The sequence below is a fragment of the Desmodus rotundus genome, chromosome 5 (genome assembly GCF_022682495.2).
Source record: "Desmodus rotundus isolate HL8 chromosome 5, HLdesRot8A.1, whole genome shotgun sequence".
Classification (NCBI taxonomy): domain Eukaryota; kingdom Metazoa; phylum Chordata; class Mammalia; order Chiroptera; family Phyllostomidae; genus Desmodus; species Desmodus rotundus.
Window position 1 is genome coordinate 124,929,226 of NC_071391.1, and position 23,080 is coordinate 124,952,305.

General features: G+C 48.8%; 1 protein-coding gene across 2 annotated transcripts in view; it reads left to right on the top strand.

The window, feature by feature from the left end:
- The window catches only part of PRKCE (protein kinase C epsilon), a 470,124-nt gene that overhangs the window by 422,307 nt on the left and 24,737 nt on the right, over positions 1 to 23,080 (top strand). For both annotated transcript variants that reach the window (XM_024552856.4, XM_045189472.3), the window contains 2 exons: positions 15,337 to 15,475; positions 19,907 to 20,095. In XM_024552856.4, coding sequence (XP_024408624.2) covers positions 15,337 to 15,475; positions 19,907 to 20,095 — 328 coding nt within the window. The remainder of the gene's footprint in view (positions 1 to 15,336; positions 15,476 to 19,906; positions 20,096 to 23,080) is intronic.

The window sequence follows — 23,080 nt, forward strand, 5'->3', positions numbered from 1 at the left end:
GCCCTGGGGCTGGCCATCCCACTGTCCCATGGGACAACAGTCAGCCTTGGGTTCTCGTTGGAGGCCAAGCAGGAAGCCGCCTGTGCCTGTCTCTGGCCCCGGCTCCAGCCAGCTCACCTGCAGAACCCAGGGCAGAGCTTTTCAGACTGGCAGCTGCTTAGTTGGATGTTGTAAGACTCACTGGGAATTGCTGCCATTTGGATTTATGATTTTAATTGTTTTTTAGTTTATACTTGTGCCCTGCAGTGATTTTCCATTAAATCAGAACATTTATGCTTCAGAGAAGAGCAGGTATGGTGGCGGATATGTATATCTTAACAGCTCATCTCTGGCAATAAGCTGCTTGACAGTCATCAACAGATTAGGAAATTGACATCTGTTTAATTAACCTCCATTTGGGGCTGTTAGCACACGAAAATATAGGGGTTTTTTAAGCCTGAAAAGATGATGGATTTTATATTTGTATATTCTAAGGCTCCAAGAGTGATGGTGGTTGTTATTTTTATCTCTGTGAGCATAAAGCAGTAGCTAAAAAATCTATTGCAAATTTGGGAAGAGACCAACACCAAATGTAATCTAAGACATCAAACTTCTGTTGATTTTATGTAAAACATACACTATAAGTACATGTGGTATGCTATGTACACATACATTATAAAAAGTATAAATGCACATATACAAATACTTATACTAAATATTTGCTACAAATATTAATGATACTGAATGCTTTATCACGTCTACTTTATTGTGTATACATTAGCAATGCGTAACTCTCAACACCTCTATGTATTGTATATATTAACCATACTGTGTATTTATTACATATATGTACGTTTATTTTGTATGCCTTATTATATAGACACACACTCAAGTTGTATGATTAGTATATGAGAGAAAGGGAGATTGAGGCTGTTGCCTGGGCCCATCCTCACGCTGCACGGCAACTACTTACTTGCATATACACTTCTCCACAGGCAACACTGCACTTACAACATTTCTCTCTGTGGCTTTATCTCTGCGTATTAATTACATATATTAACTAGATGCAAAATGAAGTGCATATTTAATATAGAATGAAGTATGCACGTGATAAAGTACACAATATGCTCGATGTAACATAAAGATGTAGAGAGAGAGAGATGTTGAGAGCTATGTGTTGCCTGGGCACATGCAGCATGCTAACCGGCTTTTTAGTTGGCAGTAAAGTTTCGGTTGGTGCCATAGCACTTGCTAAGTAAACTCCCAGATCGTGCTTTATTTCAGAATAGATTATTCGGAGGACATGTTTGTCACGGATGTGAACCACCAACCAGGTGCACGTCCCCGTGTTTAATTGGGTCAGACCACTTGCTTTCTGGCTGGGAGCTGTTTCTCTCACAGACCTGTCTGTCTCCATCTGGCTGGACTCATTTGCTCGGCCAGCTGGGCTACGCACACACTGGCTTCCTTAAAATCCAAATTAAAATATATACTCAATACAGGTAGCAATTGCTACTTGTCATGGGCCCGCGGGGTGGCTCGAGATTGGTAAAGCTACACACGCCAACTCTCAGGAGCCGCTCTGTTCTGTGCACGTAGGGCCATGCCCTCCGTGACCTCGGCTGTAATTGAAAGAGACTTTGCTACCACTTTTTCCCAAAGTAGAGATGGGTCAACCTTAAGGGTTTTTTTATTGAACATAACTGATTCCTATTTTATCCACATCTATGCCCAAACAACATGCTCCAGTGTGAGGATAAAGTATAGCCACTGATTTCTAGCAAAGTCAGGGAACAAACAGCACTCTGAATTTGAGCTGGATGAGATCAAAAAAATCCCAGTCTTGCCTCAAGAATGGTGGTCCTGGGGTTAAGGGGAACAAAAAGGAAGTGGCTGAACCAGGTTGGACTTAGAGGTGGGAAGGAGGCAGTGGTCAGTAGGGGGCCCCGGAGGGGATCAAGATGCCCTCCAGCCAGGATTTGAGAAGTGTTATTGAGGCTGTGCCCACACCACACCTCCTCTAGTAACTCCCCAGAGTCTTCTGATCAACGTATACATCTGATCAATAAATGAAGGTTCCCTGGAGTGAGTTGCATATCAAGCCGTGGTGTCCACCATAGCTTCATGACATGGAACAGATTCGCAAGTTGTTTGGAAGAGCGTACCGTCTGGGTAGGGTGATTTTCAAGAAAAAGTAGTGAAGACCGATCCAGAGCACAGCCTTCCCCTCCGATGGAGCAGTATGTAGGGAGTGCAGGGGACAGCAGGCAGACGGCAATGTGCTGGTGGAGAGGAGAGAGAAGGGCGCAGGAAACAGAACTGCTGTTGAACTGGAGACCCGTGCACCCACCAACCTGGAGAAGGAGAAGCCTTCAGGTCCTTCCTGGTTGGAGCCCTCCATTGGGTTTTCTGTGAATGGGGGTTCTTCTTACAAGGAGAGGGCTACTGTCTTGTACAAGGGCATGTCTCCCTAATGTCACTGACAGAACTGTTGCTTTCTTTTTTTCCTTGTTTTTTCTCCTCTTTCCCATCGGTGGCTCTGAAGTTTACAGTATCTTACTAACGCTGTATTCACTGGGCAGACCCCGGCACATGATATCTCTATTGATCTGGAAAGTCTCTTCTTTAAAAAATTCCATTACTATTATTATTATTATTATTATTAAATTGGAATCTCAAAGCATGAGGAGAAAATATCACTAAATATAAATAAGGACAAATAACTCTATTTCCCTTGGATAAAAAGGCCTCTGAGCTGCTGAATCAGCAAATTTAAGACAGCATGTCAGTGACGGACGTGGCCTGTGGTTGAGACCCTCCCTCCTCCTTAGGCTTCCTGGTCACCTCTCAGGTTGGTCCGTTGCAAGACCTGGCCACGAATTGTTAGACTTGCTCACGGACCAGCTCTAGCCCCCTCTTTTCTCACGCTATATCCTCTTCTCAGAAAATTTCACCCACGCTCCTCAGTTCTCCAGCCCAAACCTTCATGTATCCCCACCTGCTCCGCATGTCCAGTTAGATGTCTCCAAGGCACCTTGGACTCAGAATGTACTGAACTCCTGGTAGACCCCTGCCATCTCTCGCCAAAAACCTGGCCCTCCCTGGTACTTAGTAAGGTACTTAATATGAATATTCATATTCATCAAGTGGAACAACGGAAGCTGTCTTTAGCTGTAATCCTCCTTGTTTTGTAAACTCTACCAGAATGTGTCCGCTCCGATGAAAAACAGGAATCTTCTTAACCTGCCTGATGCACGTGGACCTGTGTATTCTCCCTATTTGTCAGCCACGGGCCTAACCCCACGGACACACGTGTGGGTGTGAGCGCGGCACACATGCGTGCGCACGCTCACATTTCTGATCAGCTGAAAAGCACCACACGGTCTTAAAGCAAATACCTTCAGTGGCCAAATTAAACAAATACAAATGTAAGTCTTCTTGTTTTAAGAATAATAAAATCTGTTCTCTGTCCCCTCAGAGGTCAGTCCTTTTCGGCTTCCTGGCCTTGCATGAGGCCTCTGATATCCTCCGTAACTTGGGTGACCCCCACTTTACAGGAAGACGTGCTTTCCCTACATCCCCCTCATTTCGTGTGGAGCTCCATTTGTGTTCCCTCAGCTCCTTGTCTGGGCTGGGGTGACCTGTGAGGTGCTGACCACTCTCCTAGCACTTGGCTCCTCGTGTGGCTGGACGTGGAAGACCTACGCTCACTACTCTTGGCAGCTTCTCGTCCTGACAAAGGAGCCTGAAGGGCAGCTTTCTGAGCCCTGTGTAGGGTTCTACAGTCTACGTCCGCCAGGCTCCAGGCACGGCCCCCAGAAAGGTTACTCTTGGTCCTTTCGCTGCAGTGGCCCTTTCTGTGATGACAGAATGCTGGCTGCCTTTCTAGCTGCAAATCACTGGGTCCAAAAAAGGCAAGACCAGCAGCCCTAGCCTTCTAAGGGCAACGGTGGTGTCCTGTCCGTCCCTCTGGTATAGAACTTACCATCCCAAGTATTCGTGCTTTATGCCCATCGATCCCACCAGACCCCTCGTTGAGCATAGGGACTGCGTCTTCTCTCAGAGTACCCTCAAGAGCTGGTGGGACAAGAGAGTGGTGACTGAGAGAGTGGTGACTCAGTACATGTTATGGAACGTTACATAGTAGAGCCAAGTAGGCATGAGTTAGTAGTTGTAATCATGCCATTAGCTAGACCGTCATTACAATGTACTTAATACAGATCCTTCCCGTTATCTTATCCAGACATTCAATGAACGTTGAGCATCAGCACTTTGCAGGGCTCTGGGGACCAAGCTGTGAACTTGAAGTCGCAGTCCCTGTTCTCATGAAGCTCACTGAAGAAAACTGAAGGAGAAACAAAGTAATTACGAATTGTGATCACTACTCAAACATGACTGAGATTAAAGTAAGGGGCCGGAGCAGGCAGTGGTGGGACGGGCTGGGCACGAGAGGCTCCTTCAAGGAAAGGGTCTGGAGACATAGACCTGAATGCCGAGGAGTCTGTTCTCCAGGGAGAGAGAACAGGGATGTGGCAAAGGTCTCAAGGCAGGACAGTATTTGGTGAGCTTGAACTACCCGAGACCCCTGTGGCTGGACCAAGAGGGCCAGTGGCACCAAATGACTGGGAAAGGAGGACCAGCCCCAGAGCTAGAGTGAGGCATGTGAGTTCTACTCTGACCACCATGGAAGCTCCTAGAAGTTAACAAAGGGGTTCTTCCTGAGTGTATTGGGAGCAGGGATTAGAAGGCTCAAGAGTATATCAGGTTCAGCTGCCTGAGATGGTTTGGGCATTAGTTTTAATAGTTTTTAATAATATGTTTTAATAGTTCCATATATTATCTGAAAATGTTTGTTCAAGTCATCTGGCTGCCTGGGGCCATGATGCTCAAATCCCCTCTCTCCTCAGTCAGTCAGTCCTTCATCCCTCTGACCAACCGGTATTGAGAAGCTGGGACACATCAGGCAGGGGGGCTCTGAGCCCTGCCCTCATGACTCCCTGGTGGAAGACAGGAACTCACAGTGGGGCCTATGCTGGAGCGTTGAGGCAGGAGACAGCCTTACCCATCTGGGAATGCCCCCCACCCAGTCCCTTGGGCCCCAGGTGTGGATTGTGAGGGGGGCATGGTGAGGTATGAGAGTAAAAGACCAGGCTGGCGGAGACCACAAAGGTGTCTCACACTGTTCTCGGAAGTGTGTCCACGGGGCGTCATTAAAGAATGCAAGCAGGAAGGGAGCTTCATCTGATTTACATTCGTCTAAAATGCCTGCTGGGCCACGGTTTGCTGCAAAGTGGGAGGGGACACATTTCATGTGCAGCAGCCAGGATTTCAGGTTCAAGTTTCATGGACTGCAGCTGCCTTTGCTTCCCAGGATTGTGGACTAGAAGCGTGCCTGGGGTCTAACTCATCCAGCCGCCTTATCTCATATTTGAGGGCAGTGAGACTCAGAGAAGTGGTTTGCGTGAGGCCACGCTGTCCTTAGCCCCAGTCCAAACACTGAACCCCAAAATAGCCATTTCAAGGCGCAAGCTGATTGATAGCCTGGAGGGGAATGGGGGCCCTGGGCGCAGTGTGGTGACAGGCAGGGCAGCCCACCTCACTTGCTGGGAACCCAAGTCAAGGCCCATTCCCCATCAGTGGAGGTCAGGTTAGTGTTCACGAGTACAAAGGAGAATTGGCTTTAATTGCTGTGGGTAAAATAAGTAATTGGACAGCCTTGCAATCAGATAAGTCATTCTGCCGCGATTCCAAGTGTTAATGCGCAGGTGCGGTCCCAGGCTATTTGTATTGGCTGAGAATGAGGATGCTGCTTCACACCTCAGGTTCCAGCTGTCACCACAGTAGCTGAAGGTCTGCTCTCTTCAGACAAGGGGTCATCTGTTTGCTCAAAACAGCATTGTCTAGCTTATCAGTTCCATCTTGTAACCATGTTGCTGGGAGTCCAAATTGTACTGGGAGTCCAACAGCATCAGCTGTGTTCTCAATCCCACACAAGAGCAGGAGTGTGGGTGCAAACTTTCTCTCCTTCCTCCAGCACCCAAGCAAAGTGGTTTTGAGCATGGGAGTTAGTGTGAGGCAGAGCTGACTCTGTCAGTCACCACCTGTGCGTCCTGGGCCACGTAGATTACCACCAGGGGTCCCTCCTCCTCACCGTGTAGGGAGACAATGATAGTGCTACATGACTCACAGGCTATTTGTGAGATTAAATGAGATAAACCATAGAAGAGACTTAACACTGAGCCTGACATACAGAAGCATTTGGGGAAAAAATTGTTATTATTTTGCTCCTAAATGATTGAGCTCTTTCTATTGAAAGGCTTGGGCAGGATTTCCCTGAAGTTTGGCCCACGGTGAAGTATCACCACTGACTCTCAGATGTCAGCTCTGCAATGGGGAATTGTGAAGTCAGGTACCTTGGCTCTGAAGCGACTTGGGCTTTTCTGTTTGAGAGAGGGGCACGAGCTGCCTGTTCCTAGGCTTCTTGCCTGCCGTCCCACGTGGCCTGGGTGGGATTTGTACCATCTGGCGTTCCTGGGAGAGAGAGGAGGAGCTGTGCAGAGAAAGCCTAGAGGAGGATGCTGACATTCGCCACAGTGCTGGGGAGAGTCTGACTGTACTGAAGGGGTGATTGTCTTCCTGCTGAATTTGTTGTTGGATTTACAAAGGTGCTGGGCAGCATCTGCCAGGAGAGCCTGTGTTCCCATGGGATGTACCGCAGTCGTTCGCAAGTCTCACTATTTGTCCCAAAACAAGCAGAGTTTCTTCATAACTTCCCCCAGGGCCTGTTCCCTGGTGATCCAAACACTTGGCATCCGCAGAGTCATATTTCTAATCTTTTATCTGTAAGTAAATGGAAGAATTTGCTGCTGTTCGTGTGGCACTCAGGCCCGAGCACTGTGGGATTAGCATTCCTGAGGGGTCAAGTGTGCGAGGGAGTGAGAAGGGAGTGAGAGCTTGGAGAACCGGGGCCTGGGTGAAGAGACTGGGCCTTGTGGGTCTCTTCCTTCCGGGCAAGTGTTCACGTCAAGCAAAACATTTTTTCAGTTGTTTTCTTGTGTGTGAAGGCTATCACGTGTGCCAACTCCTTGCTCAATGCTGTGTGGTTTACAGAGAAGAGTTTTCTGGCCATTATTCTTGGGGACTCTTGCCATCAAATTGGGAAAATTAAATTTTATAAATGGGAATGGATAAATTTTTAGATGAGACCACTCAGGTGCCATGTTAAGAAAACAGGGCCCCACCTAACTTGTGAAGTTCAGGCCCCAGTTCTCAGCTCTGTGAGTTGTGTGCCCCCCAAGTTCTTTATCTGTAAAGTGAGGGCGATGATGCCCCCTGCCCGGGACTGTTGTGGGCAGTAAAGGGGGTAAGGTGGGCGGTAGTGCACCGTGAACCCCAGAGCATAGGGGCAGATTAAAGCTGCCAACCACAGCAGCTCCCTGCAGAAAGGGGCCCTGCGGAAAGGCCCCTGCTCACAGCGTGGCCGTCCCAAGTGTGAGAAGTTGACTGGGATCTGGAAGCTGTCAGAACAATCCTGATTGGTAACACCTGTGCAGCTCTAGCCCTACTCCCTACCTCCGCTGCTTTTCCTTCTCCCCTGGGGCCCTTGGTGTTCCCTGCAGTGTCATTCCCTAGGCCCAGAGGACAGGAATTCCTGATGTTCTCACTGGGCTGGACTGAAATTCTCTCTCTCTCTCTCTCCCCCTACACCCTCCGCCTCTCCTTCTCTCCCCCCTCTCCTTCTTTCCCCCCCTTCTCACCCTCTCTGTCATTTAAGCATCATTTATCACTTTCTTCCATATGTTACATGTGGAAGTTGCCTATGTTTTCTATTTTTCATCCCACAGTGTCTATCTCGGTGGCTTATACACAATAGAAGGTAGTATTTTTGAAAAAATAAAAAGTCGTTAGGGATCTAACGACCCACAGTGACTTGCCCGCACAAGGGGTGTGTGCGTTAGGAAAAATGACTGTTGAGGATTGCTGGAGAGGGCAGGACTGCCGAGGTAGCCACCATGCCAGGCCACTGCTCCCAGACCCCTGTGCAGCCTTGTGATCTGGGCCAGACCATCCTGGAGCCTTGATCACTGCTTAAGACTTAGATTAGAGTCATCGTCGTCCACCATATGCTGGGTCTCCAGGCATTACATCCTCACCCAGGCAGCAGGGCAGAGGAGGGAAAGAAAAATCAGAGCAAGGCTCTTTTTAAGGACACTTTCACACATCTGACTGGCTGGAACTTAGACACGTAACCACTGCCAGCTCTGAAGAAGGCTTTGGATTCTAGCTTATAGCTCCATCGCTATGTGCGTGGCTTTAAAAGAATTCTCTTACTGAGGGAGAAAATGAGAATGGATATTGGGACAGCCACCAGTCTGCCATAAAATGTATTAAGGTGGGTATAACATCTATATGAGAGATCTTTAAAATCTTCCTAAAGGACACAGACCATAAAGACTTGTACAAATAGGCAAACAGTATTATTGGATAGGAAGACTCAACCTCATAAAAATATCAATTCTCCCTGAGTTAATTTATAACTCTAAACATGTTCCTAATAAAATCACCACCAGGATATTTTTTTAAACTAGACAGATGATTCTAAAGTTCACATGGAAAAATAAACAAGCAAGAGTAGCCTGTAATTTTGAAAAAGAACAAGAATAAGGGGACCAGCCTTACTGGATATTAAAACATATTATAAAACCTCCCTGGCTGGTGCAGCTCAGTGGATTGAGTGCAGGCCTGCGAACCAAAGGGTCACCGGTTCAGTTCCCAGTCAGGGCACATGCCTGGGTTGCAGGCCAGGTCCCTGGCAGGGGGCACATGAGAGGCAACCACACATTGATATTTCTTTCCCTCTCTTCTCTCTCCCTTCCCCTCTGTCTAAACGTAAATAAGTAAAATCTTAACGAAAAAATTTTTTTTAATTTTTAAAAACATTATAAACCTACAATAACTTTAAATGTGTGCTAAAGATCAATATTACAGAAGGAAGAGCACAAAAATAAATGCAAAATACATGGGGGGATCTAGCACCAGTATTTGACAAGGTGGTGTTTCAGTCAATGAGGAAAAGATGTGAACTGCTCAACAGATGGAACTGGGACAGCTCATAAAGTTGGGTCCGTACTTCACACCTTGTGTCAGCACAGACCCCAAGTACATCACAGACCAGTTTATACAGTGCAGGCATCAAAGTACTAGGAGAAATGTTGGGAGTGTGCTTTTGGAACTTTGGAATGGGTATGATCTTTCAAACTAAGGCATGAAATCCAAAGACCATAAAAACAAAACATCAGCTCAATTACATAAAAATAAATACCAGCATGGCAGAATCACTGTAAGCAATGTTAAAAATAAGTGTCAAAACAGTAAACTAGGACAAATACAATTTTTAACCTACACCAACCAAGTTCATCCCTAATATAGAAAGAGCCTCAGAAAATCGATAAACAAACACCACAAAAGGAAAATGGGCAATAAACAGTTCACAGGAAAAAAAATATAGATCACTTTCAATGGGTGAAAAATGCTCAAACTTATAGAGAAACTTAAGCATATACTGAGACACTATTCTGCTGATGGAAGTGTAAACTGTTCAGCCTCTGAGAAGGTAGTGTGACAACAGCCATTGAAATCCACATTCTTGTACTATCATATCCAGAAGATTCTTTTTTAGGAAGTGTGTGCAATGACCTTCACATACAGGCACACTGTGGCACACAACTTATTCACTGCAGCCCTGTGGGTGTAGCACAGCACTGGAAGCATCCTAGGTGTCCCCCCGTGAGTGTGGCGCCCTGTGTGCAGCCGTAACAAGAACTAGGAGGCGCTCTCTGCGCCGACACAGAAAGATCTCCACTAAAAGTATGGTGGGAAAGGGAAGACATGAACGGGTGAATATAGCAAGCTCCATCCAGGTGAAAGGGGGTAGGCGAATGCTGGTGTACCTCATTTTATTGTACTTCACAGACGTGGTCTTTTTACAAATGCAAGGTCTGTGGCAACCTTGCCTCAAGCAAGCCATTTTTCCAACAGTATTTGCTCAATTCATGTTTCTGTTGACACATTTGGGTAATCCTCATAATATTCCAGACTTTCTTATTGTATTTGCCATAAAATGTATCTGTGACCAACAGTCTTTGATGTTACTTGGGCAAGACCCTCCATCAGCAAAAAGATTACAACTCGCTGAAAGTTCAGGTGGTAGTTAGCATTTTTTAACAATGAAGCATTTTTTAATCAAGGTATGTACATTTTTAAACACACAATGCTATTGCACACTTAATAGACTATGGGGTGGTTTAAATATAATTTTTATATTTGCTGAGAAACCAAAGAAAAATTGTGACTCACTTCATAGTGGTATCTGGACCCCAACCTGCAGTATCTCCAAGACACACCTTTTTATATTCACATTATCTCATTTATGTATAAAGTGCGAACAAGGGGATGCACAAAGGTGAAATGAAAGCAGTTGCTTTCGGGGGAGAAAGGAGTGTGTGAGGAACAGATGCAGCAGAGAGAGTACATACTGTTTGCCCTTTTATACTTTGGATTTTATGAATATATGAATGTATAACCTACTGAAAAAGTTGCATGAAACTATTAATAGAAAAACTTAATAAGCAAAGGCTAGTCACATTGGCTCATATATAGGGAAAGGGATTTGGCTGCCTTTTTCCCCCTCACTATTAAAAAAATGACCCCAAACCTTAGAAATGTCCCCAGTCCTCAAAAGTACCCTGACATTGCATTTCAGAACTGAGCAGAGAGGGATTAATAGCTAAGCAGAAGTCCTCTTTGCAAAGCTGTCAGTCAACAAGTTTGACAAGTACTTGCTCTGTCCCTGGCCACTCCAAGCACCGAGCACCAAGCACCATGGGAACTCTCAGGGAGACAAGACCCCTTACCCTGCTCTGTGAGCTGGGCCTCAGAGCGGGCAAGGCTGGGAAATGTTTGTCCCTCACCCCCTTCCCAGGGGGACTTAGAGGCCCCTGGTGAAGAGGCAGCACTTAAAGCCAACAGGTGGGAGAAGCAGGGGACAGGAACAGGAAGTAGAAAGTCTGGGGTCCTGGGGCTGCTGTGCTGGGAAGGAGATGGGGAGGAACCAGGAGGAAACCACAGCCCTCAGCCAGCTGGAAAGCAGGCAGAATTGCAGGGATGCCCCCTTCTTTCAGCAGCCCTCACCCCTAGCCCCAGGTAGGGAAGGGTGTTCTTTCCTCCTGTTTCCTCTGCCTGAGCAATCATGGCCCTGGCTTCCCTGAGCTCTCCCATCCACCAGCATCCTACCAGAGATCGGGACCAGGCAGAGGTCGTCCCAGCGGTATCAGTATATTTCTTTTTATTGAGACCAAAGACCCCCCAGAGGAATAATGTTCTAGGAAAGCCCTTTCTGGCCCCCAGGGGTCTTTCAACCTTCACTAATCATCCTATCACAAAGGAAAGGAACAGAAGTCACTGTCTCAGGGCTGGGTTTTCTATGGGGAGTTAAGAGTTTTCGGGAAATACACACAGCAAGGGGGACTTGGAGGGAGTGACTCGTGGCAAGGTTTTAGGCATCAGTGGCAGGACAGTGGGAAGAAGCTGAGATAGGATAGTGAGAAGCCAGGAAAAGTCTTTGGCTAGCGGAATAGGGAAACTGGGCGAGCTGAACACAGCGGCCGAGCAGTTTTCAGCCAGGTGCAGCTAGTCACGGGGGGAGGGGGTGGGGGGCAGTGCCTGGCAGGGGGCAGAATGGAAAACAAGGACCTCACCCCTGGGGTAACTTTCCTCCCCTGTCCTCTCCTACCTGGAGACAACGTCTAGGCCTCAGTTGTATTTCAGCTCCAGGCCCAGAGAAGCAGCAGAGCCAGACAGATGACGCCAGGACCCCCTGCAGTGACGAAAGACACTGAGCTGTCACTGACCAGTCAGTGGAGACCATGACCCTGAAAGGGCACACCTGGAGAACTGATGAATATTCTGCTGAAACCCTCCCCTGAGACCTCCCCTAAGACTCCCACCTGCAAGAGAGAGAAAGAAGCCTCAAGACAGAGGGCCCAGTGCACACTCTCCCTGTGGGGGCAGCCTGTGCCATTCCCTTCTTCTCCCCCACTTCTTTCTTCATGGGCACATGTCTCCTAAACTCCACGGCAGTGGGCAGCTGGCAGCTTGTCCCAGGCTGATCCCTTGAACCCGTCCCTCAATCCCCCTTTTCTCTAACTTCCAGTGAGCTAAGGCAGCCCAGCCTAGGCTCTCCTGTGCTAAGCTAAGCCCTTCCTTGTTTCTCTGTCCTCATCTTTAAGAAATATATCCTCATAGTCACCTGGACTCATGCAGTGAAATCTTTCCTACACGAAATCAAGAACCTACTCACTAGCTGGCCCTAGGCAGACCCACTCAGGGCCAGGCTCCTATCTGGTAGCAGAAACCTTTGGCCTGAGACCTCCCTTCACCAAACAGGGGCAGCCACTTGCTGAGTATACTCCTCTCAGGTGGCCACCCTGGGCCTTCAGCTAGAGCAGCTTCTTCCCCCAGGGAGGAGGGAGCAGGAAGCAAAAGGACCTTATGCATCTGGCCCAGTACAGGGAAAGAGCAGGAGCTGGGGAGAAATAAGACTTTCCACCTCCTCTTGCTCTGAATAGGATCCCTGAGCTGAAGGAAAGGCTGAGCCTGTTGGGCCGGAAATGCTGAGTCTCAATTTTCAGAACAAGGGCAAGGTTCAGGCTGGTGTGGAACTTATGAATGTATTCCATTCATACCAATTAGAACTAGTCCTTTCTATGACATAACAAAGGCTTTAAAAGAGAGTGCTCTGGGCCCTGACTGGTGTGGCTCAGTGGATTGAGTGCCAACCTGCAAACCAAAGGGTCACTGGTTCGATTCCTAATCAGGGCACATGCCCAGGTTGTGGGCCAGATCCCCAGTGGGGGTGCATGAGAGGCAACCACACATTGATGTTTCCTCCCTTTCTTTCTCTCTCCTTTCCCCTTTCTTTAGCAGGAAATAAATAAAATCTTTTAAAAAAAAATATATATATATATATATATTTAAAAGTAAGAGAGAGTACTCTGAGTGGTGGCACTAGGGGACCTTTATAAAGAAGTAAGAACACCAACTTCTGGAGCTGGGAACCTGAGTTAGGGTCCTAATCCCACCAACACCCTGTCACCTTACAGAAACCACTTACCTTCTTCCAGTTTCTATTCACTTATTTCTGCCACAATAGTAGCTGAGTGTGCGCTTCCTAGCCCTCAGTATTGTTCAGAATGTGAATGTGGTTTGTAGGCCTCGGTGCTTTCCACTTGTTGGTGGTGTTATTGTTACTATTACGATGAGTGTTGCCATGGTGATCACTATGCCTGTGCCGTAACTCCCTGGACCCATGGGTCCACCTCTCAGGGACTCCAGCGTTGGCCAGTGGGCAGACAGGACACCTGGTTCCCTCTAGCTCAGTGTCCTCATGAAGGAAGTGGGTATAACAGTATACAAGACCTGTTGTTTCACACACACACACCAGCCTAGGAGCAGGAATGTATCTGGTCCAACTTGACTGATAAGGTAACAGCAGCAAGGTGACTTCACCAGGACCAGGCCACAGCAGTGATTAAAACCCAGGCCTCCTATGCTGGAGCTGAGCTGGTATTCATCTCACTGCTCTCCACCCCCAGCCAATGCTGAGCCCTGACCACACACAGTGGCCCGACCGGGGGGTCAGGGACCCCAGTCACAGTGACTAGCACTGGTGGTCTCACTGTTCTTTCTGCTGTTCGTGAGCATTTGCTTAGAGCAGCACGTTTTATGTGCTCTTTCCTCAAGAAGTCCCAGCTGTAAGTGGAAATGGGGCCATGGGTGCAAGGCAGGCAGGCCCCAAATGCTTCCTGTCCCACCTTTGCACTCAGGCCTGGATTCCTCAGGGGAGGAGTTCAAGTCCAGATGCTGGCAGGCTTGGGAGAAAGTCCCTCTTGCTCTATGTGCAGGACAATGGGCCTTCTTTGCAAAACCCCCACCCCGGCCCCCACCCAGAGTGGAAGGAGGGACTCCATTCAAGAATCTAAGTCTTTCTATGAGACAGGTCTGGGGTCTGCAGACTTCTTGGTTGGTTGGGAATTCTTATCCAGAACCCCAGATTTTATACAGGATCTTACACAGACCCCCCAATCTGTAACACAGACCACAGGGGAGCTGCCCTGGTTGATCCAGCTGCTACTCATGCACCAAACCTCCCGGGCTCTAGAGGTCCTGGTTATTGCAACCCATGTGTCTTCCGCCCTGCCCCAGGCCCTCCACCCACTCAGCCTCTCTGCTCCTAGAAGACTGGTCTCACAGTACTCAGGGCACTGCAGCAGGGCTCCCATTGCCCTCAGTGGGAGTGCCAGACCCCTCTTTCTGGCATTCGAGGCTCTTCATGGTTGGTTTCAACAAGCCTGTCTTATGTCACCATTCACTGGGACGCAGTTCTCTGGTCTCACTACCTTTTGCATCTTCTGTGTTGCCTTTCCCCTCCCTCCCACCTTTTTTTAAAGGGCATTTAAGTAGGTAGAAGGATCAGATTTTCATTTTTAATAGAACACTGAGTTTTTTTAAAGAGACTTTATTTCTTTTTAGAGAGAGGGGAAGAGAGGGAGAGACACACTGATGTGAGAGAGAAACATCAATCAGTTGCCTCTCCTAGGCACCCCAACCAAGGACAGAACCTGCAGCCCAGGCAGGTGCCCTGACCAGGAATCGAACCAGCGACCTTTCACTTGGTAGGACAATGCCTAACCATCTGAGCTACACCAGTCAAGGCTTAATTTTTCTTTTTCCAAGCCTTACCATCTATCCAAGCTTCTCTGGAGAGTCGCTGTTTCCTGGAAGTCTTCCTGCCTGCACCAGCTGTCAGTGGCCTCCCCCTGAAACCCAGTAGCTCACATAGGTGGTGCTGTGTAAAGTGGCATCTGATTCTTATGTGGTTTATATCTGACTCATTAATGTTAACATGTGTCAGTCTTGTTTCTCCAGGTGATCCTCATGGTTAACTCATGAAGGCAGGGGCATAAGTTGCTTCTTTCTCTAATATCAAGCCCTGAACACTATGAATTTCAACACATGCTGTAGCTTCAGCAACTAGCAACTAACTTTGATCTGTTATGCTGTAGCAGTCCTGGGGGGTGCAGAAGCTCCACTCTCACATTGGGGAGAGTGGAGGCAGCTTTGGGGGTTGGCCAATGATAGGTGAGAGACCTATACTGAAATTGGGTGCTGGCAGGTCAAGTCTCCTCAAGACTTTGCTTTCTGTAGCAAATTTCCTGAGATGTGCACCTCTCTCCAACTCAAGAAGACTGTTTTGGAATGAGTGAAGAATTAACCATGTGGTCCTGGCCTGTCTTGCAGGGATTTGAAACTGGACAACATCCTTCTGGATGCGGAAGGTCACTGCAAACTGGCCGACTTCGGGATGTGCAAGGAGGGGATTCTGAACGGTGTGACGACGACCACGTTCTGTGGGACTCCCGACTACATCGCTCCGGAGGTAAGACTGCGTGTAAAGGGCCACCTCCTGCTGCTGACACGGCTGAGCCTGGTGGTCCTGGGGGGAGGCTCTGGGAACCAGGAGGATTCCAGGGAAGAAAGGCTTGCTGATTTCTCCATAAGGAAGCGGTGGTGATGGGCAAGCTAATGGGGGGGCTGAAAGTAACAGGCAACTCCCCAAATTTGGGCAGGTCCTCCTAAATATTTATTTTATTCCTGTCCAGAACTACCCGTGAAACTGGGAACAAGAGAAATGTGTTGACTTGTGCCATTGTTTTCACGTCTAACCCGAGTAAAGGAGCACCATTGGTAAAGGCTATAATTTGCCTACAGTAAAACCAGGAGTAACTGGCCATTTTGAGTGTGGTGGCGATTTCACAGAGGGAGCGCACAGGATCCAGGAGGAGGAGGAGATAAACTGCCTCATTATAAGTGGAGATCAGAGATGTTCATTTGGAGCCTCACCCATGGGTTGCCTTTTGTGGAAGTTACTTAGATGCCTTGTTCATCATAAAGCGTGTGTTTGCCCTGAGTTTCTCTAGTTCACGTTTGCCCAACTGAGAGATGCCTAGTGTGATATGATTTTGACTTCAGACATGGCCTGTCATACATCCTTTATAAAAATGGTCTTGAATGTTGTGGCACATGGAAGGTGGGAAGGAAGTACCAATCCCCATGAACGTTGCCCATGGCCGATAGGTGTGTGTTAGCACGCGTGGATTTCATTTCCTCTCAGTGGGCATTGTTTGAGCACCTGCTGGACACAAACCAATATGAGGATACAGAATTGACCAAGACCCTGGTCTCTCTCCTAGAAGGACTTTTGGTCTAGAGGGAGTGACAGGTAAGCAAACAACTAACTAAATAGAATAAATAGGTACTAAATACAAGATGGTATCCTCAGGGATCAGGGAAGGCTTCTTGGAGCACCTGGTGAATGAATTGAGTTGTAAAAAATTAGCAGGATTTCCTTTGGGGGTGGGGGTGGGGAACATTCCTGAGAACAATAGGGAGGATTGGGGGGTGGGTAGGGCAGGGGAGGAGGTTCAGCATCCCTGGGCTATGATTCCTTTAGGGCCGGAGCTGTTTCTAATCTGGGTACTTCCTGGATTCAGCACACAAATCGGACTCTTAGTAATGGATTGTTGAATGAATAAACAAATGAGAACTTGGGACACTCCAACAGGAGCAGAGATGAAGGGATGAGAACATTCTTGGTCTTTTTTAAGAAAGGAAAACAGTGGAGCTAGAACAGAGGATTTCCTAGTGGTTTTAGCAATGAACGAGCTTAGAATAAAGGACCAAGGAAGATGGCCTTTATCCTGTAGGATCTGAGGACACACTAAGGGCCTCCCAGTACAGAAGGGTCATAATCAGACCTGTCCCAGAAGGAAGATAGACAACAGCAGTGTGGATCAGGGGGTACAGTGAGAGGGAAGGACAACTGAGAGGCTTCCCACAGGACAAATGAGAAATGGAGAGACCTGGAAAGGGTCAGAGAAGTAAAGATCAAACAATAGGTAAATTCTCATTAGAATATCTACTTTCTAAGAGATCTGAAGAGATTTCAGCCAGTCTCTACTAGCGTGTTCCCTTAGCAGGAATACTAGGAATTTAACCTTCAAGAAGAAATCAGTAAAGGCCACTGGGGTCTGCTTTTTCAGCATCTTCCTCATTCATCCTTTATCATCAGAATGCTTGGTTCTGGTCCCTCTCAGCTGATGCCAGAGACCAGTGTAGTAGTTCAGGATCTGCCCAAGACACATGTTCACTTCCTGATGAACAGAATACCCACATGACTTTCATGAAAGGCCATCCGCTGGCGAGACTCCATGACCAACTCTGATCTCTGTCTAGGAGGCCCAGCCACTCTTCCTTCCCTTTCTACACCCCTGCCCACTATGCAGAGTCATCTGCATAGTGGCTAATAATCTGTGGTCTTTCTGTAGGCAAGTTACAGCTGATAAAGGTATCTTTACCTTTATCAAGGGCTAGGGGAAGATTAAATGGAAGTGTGACCCTAAAGCATGTAGCGCAGCACCCGGCCCATAGCAGGCACTGGGTAACAGACAGCGGCTCCATCGTTACCATTGTTGCTGGGTTGTGCAGTCGGATGGGGAAAGCATCTGAGTGTTGAGATCCCAGGCCAGACTTGACCACTAATGCCTGTGTGTGACCTTGATCACATGGTTTTCATCATCAGGTCTTTACCTTTCAAATGGAAATAACAATTCCTGCCTGCCCTACCCACCTCATCAAGCTGTTTTGAGAATCTAATGAGATTAAAGCATGGAGCTTGAATAAGCTTCAGAAAGCTTAAGTCTCTATTCAGGAGGAGGAGTTGTGAGGTGGCAGGCCAACCGGAAACCAGAGGACCTCCTCCTGAGGGGCTAGCTCTGCCCCAGGGCTTCCTACCATGTGTCCTTGGCCAACCCCCACTGCACCCTCTCCTTTCTCCAAGCCCAGCCCCAACACCACAGGAATGGCAGCCAGACCCAGTGCCTGCCCTTCTCTTCTGCCCCAGCTCTGACCCACTCAAGGGGCTGGCTGCTGTGCTGGGTGCCCTCCTATGGCGTGTGAGCCTTGCCCTTCTCACCAGCTCCATCATAGACAAGCCGATTAGAAAGTAGATAATTAGGGCCAAGCCTAAAACCAATTTTACAAAAGATGCCACCCAAATGGGAAGGCCCTGGAAGAGGCCGGGGGGGGGGGGGGGAAGGTGGGCAGGGCCACTTTGCAGTTCCTGCAGCACCATCCTGTTGGAGCATACACAGGCCACCTGCAGGCTACCTCCCATCACCCTGCCAAGGCCCAGAACTCAGCTGTGCCACCTCCTGGAGGCTGGAGGGTGGCCACCTCAGCACTTAGAGTCCCCTGAGCCAAGAAGAGAAAGGAGCCCGCCCAGTAAGGCACTCACAGTGGGCATGTGGGGCAGCCGGTCTCCTGAGTGTTGGAACTGGGCTGGTCACAGCGGGGGCTCAAAAGAATGTTAGAGCCCCTTCCACATGCTTAGTTACAAATGCCCTAGAGAGAGAGTTGACCATGAAAAATATAACTAAAATCATGGTAGTATGTGGGAAGGTGCCTATAGATTTTAGGGACAGGTTAAGGTCTTAGGATAGGAGAAAGACCAGAGAGATCTGAGCAAGATTTCTGGAGGAGATGGGTGGTAATCATAACCTTGGAGAACAGAAAGGGGTGGTCCTTTCTGTTCTGTAGTGAGGCAGGTTGGGGCACTGGGTCTTCCAAGGTCGAGGGAGGCACTGGCTTTGGCTTTGGAACAGAGCAGCATTTCTGGCCCCGCAGGGCAGTGGAGCCCATAACTCTGACCTCTGACAGCGACCACGTGCTGACCCCTGGGCGAAGAGACCAAAGATCCTCACCAAACACATGGCTGGCTGCACACAATTGAGACTTGGCTGCATTTGCTTATATTCCTTTTCACTGTATTTTCAAAATACCTCTAGAATGTGTTTTTACTATTTTCAAAATCCTTCTGCCCAGGACTTTTTATTTAATCCCAAGCAATCTGTAATCTCCGGAAGGCTGTGTGGAGTAGACCCCAGAGAGCTCAGATACTGGGCTTCAGCCTCCTCTTCCCTGGCTGTCTTGAAATCGGGGAACTGAGCTAGAGACTTGTTCTGGAACAAGTTATCTGAGAAGTTACCTGTCTGAGGTGTCCTGCAAGCTACAATGACTAGACATGACCTTTGCCATTGGGGGCACCTGCCTGAGGCTTTATAGAGGCAGGTAAATGAGGGATCCATCAGCAAGCAATACAGGGACCCTGAGAAACATTGGAGATGAGTCTTTCCTTGGAATATGCCAGAGCATAGTGGTCCTTTTTGATTAGACACGAAAGAGTGGGGAGACTTCTTAACTATAGTTTCTTTTCCAAGAGCACACACATTGCTCAGGTAAACGCATACTGTCATCATTTAAAGAAGACCAAGATTCTGCTCACCCTGCCACCCAGGGAGCCATGCCTTGGACTGAGTGTGACACGGGAGACCTGAATTTCCTGCGTGCAGTCACTTGCAGCTTGCTTGTGTCACTTTTACTCTGCATCTTGCTCCTCTGACCCCGATTTTAATGTCAGAAATAAGCATTTTTTTAACCTGGCCATAAACACAAGTCAGGAACTTCATCTGGTGTTCAAACACAGAAACAGCGAATTGATCCCGCTGGAGGATAGACTGGGGATTGACTTTGGAGAGTTGATAGTTGGTCCCCAGCGTAGTGACAGTGTATCCCAAACTCAGTGTTCACTGAATTTACCGTTGTAGAACCTGACTTTATGTGACACAGGGCTCCACTCTGGCAGAGCAAGCTGGAGGTGAAGGCGCGGTTCTGCCCACGGGCGCCTGTGGCGCAGGTGCGGGTGCAGGCAGGAGTCTTTGGCGGGCTCTGACATTGCCCGTTTTCTGACCAGATCCTGCAGGAGTTGGAGTATGGCCCCTCAGTGGACTGGTGGGCCCTGGGGGTGCTGATGTATGAGATGATGGCTGGGCAGCCCCCCTTTGAGGCGGACAACGAGGACGACCTGTTCGAGTCCATCCTCCATGACGACGTGCTCTACCCCGTCTGGCTCAGCAAGGAGGCCGTCAGCATCCTGAAAGCTGTGAGTCGTTGCACTGCGCCCACCATCTCTCTCTTCTCATCTGTCCATCTCTCTCCCCCTTCCCTGCCTCCTCCCTCCTTCTCCCTTCCTCTCTCTGCCTCTCCCTGTCCACCTCTGCTCACTGCTGAAGGGAAGGAGCGGAGGGCAGTCCGCACTGGGAGCCTGAGCCATGGTCAGAGGGCTGCCTCGGAGGGGCCTCAGACGAATTACTCTTCTTGTGGGAAAAGGACAGTGTGGTTGTGCTTCCTGGCGGGGAGCTCTGTGCACATTGGCGCACTCCAGCGAGTGTTCCAGAGGAAGCAGAACCAACCCAGACTGCGCTGGGATCACCCCTGCTGCTTCCGCTCTGGGGCTGACCCTCCATCCAGACCTGCCCCCATGGCCTGTCTTCCTCTGGAGCCTGTGATGGGGAGAGAGGAGGGCACTGCACCTGTGTCCACGACAGCATCGCTGTGGCTGAGGAGCTGATCAGAAAAGAAGTGTCCACCCAGGATCTATGCGGCTGTTCTGGATTCAGACAAGTCGTAGAGACACTGTCCCCGCCCCCTCAGATAATCCCTCACACGTGAAAGTGCTCAATACTTGCCCACGGTAGCTGTCTCTACAAGGGAAGACACTTGTGCTGAGGCCAATAAGGGGTTACCTCTCACCATGGGAAGGCTTAGATGCTGGGGTGCAGGGAAACTAGGGGGACCAGTTTGCCTGGGAAGGGCCACCTCCCTGGGCTGAGGCAGGACCATGGTGATAGCCCAGGGACCTTGACTTCAGTGCTGGTCAGAATGCCCCAAAGTTCGGTTTGCAGAGTTGGCTGGCGGAATGCCCCAAAGTTTGGTTTGCAGAGTTGGCCAAACCCGGGTACTCTTCCCCAGCATGATTCACGTTCCTTGTTCTTTCAGTCCACTTCCAATATTTACCTAGTTACACATATTTTACAGAGAAATTGTATGTCGCTATCATAAATGGAAAATCAGTATCATTTGCCATAACTAATTAACATAATTCATCATATAAAAATGTTAAAAAGAGCTAAAATGATGTTGTAGGTGTCTGGGGCAGACACTTACCATATTTTGGAAAATGCCACATCAGAACATGTTACTTTTTGCTATAGTTGGGTTTTTTTCCTTCCTTTATCCCTCACCTCAGTTTTTTTCCTCCCTGCCTCATCAGTTTCCCTTTCTTTCCCTCCGTCTTGCCTTCCATTAACCAATTCAGTCCACATGGAACTGCTGTTACTGAGTGCCCCAGGGCCCCGGTGCCCCAGGCACTATGATAGATGCTAAGTGAGTACTGGGGAGTACAGCAGCCATTGTCCCTTCCAGGACAGCGCACAGTCCAGTGGGAGGAGGTGGGCATTAAATAAGAAATACATCCACACGTGGTCACAGTTGGAATAAGATCAGTGAAGGAGCCAAATACAGTAGTATGTTTATTGATTCATTTATTCAACATATATTATTGAGCATCTGGTATGTGGCAGGCCCTGTGCTAGGTAGTAGCTAAGGAAAAACCTGCAGCACCCAAGGCAGCTGGAGCCCCAGCCCAGCAGAGCCGGCCACTCAGCCCAGGCTCTGAACGCCAGCCCAACGCACCTTCCTAGGAGCCTCCTGCCAGCAGTCCGGCAGAGTCCTTTCATTTTGGATGACCCAGAGCCGTGCCAGTATCTGGAGATATTTTTAGTTGTCACAACTTGGAGCAGGGGGCGCTATGAGTAGCTAGTGTGTAGGGACCAGGGATGCTGCTAAACCTCCTACAGCGCACAGGATGGCCCCCGCGACAAAGAAGGATCTGGTCCAAAATGTCATTAGCACAGAGGTTGAGGAACTTTGACCTACAGACATTCAGGAGCTAGAGACTATGCCCGTGTCCCCAGTTGGTGACGAAGTGCCTGAGGAAAGGCACCTTCCTTGTGAGAAGAGCCTCCCCCTGCTCAGGGGGAGCTTCCTGAGGGGTTAGAACCTGTGGGCTTCTCTGCAGCCCTGATCGGTCCCCTCCCCGAGTGGGAGGACAGGAAGAGCTGAGGAAGTAAGGAGCAGGCTTCTACTCCCTTGGCCTTGGAACCCTTCACTTCCTCGCATTGTCGCTTGATTCCAGGGCCAGGCCAGGTTTTCCATGACTCTGGCCACTGAGATGCATCTCTGAGGGCTGCCGCCTCTGTGAAGGTGGCACAGAGCTCTAGAGAAGGCCATTGCCTTGTAGGGGTACACCGTGCCCAACCTCTGCCACCTCCCGCCCTCCCCGTGGTGCCCTGAGGCCCAGCCGTTGCCCCCGTCAGTCATTTCAGTGCAGCGAGTGCACAAGAGCAGCCAGGCTCTGAGGCCAGTGCTGGAGACATAGGACTGACCCCATGTCACAGAACTTACCAAGGGAAGGAGATGTGGGGACTAATCATAATTTAAATAAACAAGAAACAGGAGGTCCCAGTCTCCACAGAGAGGGGCACCTGGGGAGGCTTCCAAGAGGAGGCAGCATTTTGGCTGGTTCTTGGAGGATGCATAGGCACTAAAGAACATCTGACCAGGAGACAAAGGATGCAAAAAGCCAGCAAGATGGACTAGGCTCAGACCAAGAAGTTTCTGTCTCCAAAGTAAGAAGCATGGGCTTCAACCTGCAGGTGATCAGAAACCACCAGACGTGCCTAAGCAGGGGCCCTCTGCTGACTTTGATTAGAAAGGTGACATGCGTTGGTACCATTCCTAACTCACATCTACCCACCACCCCTTTACTCTCTTACCCATGGCTCCCACCCCTCCAGTAGCATTTGGTCTGTGCCCATGTGCCTTGGTTTTGGGGGCACCAGGCAAGAGACAGTAGGAGGCTCTCCCAGTCTTTCTTGCTGATGAAGCCTGAAATTCTACCATTATAGACTTATTCCTTTGGCTTACAGTTAGTCCTCTAAAGTCCCTTTGTTAAATACAGACACAGCCTTCTCCCTATGAAATGTAATGCTTCGTCTCTAACACATGCACACACATACCCCTACTT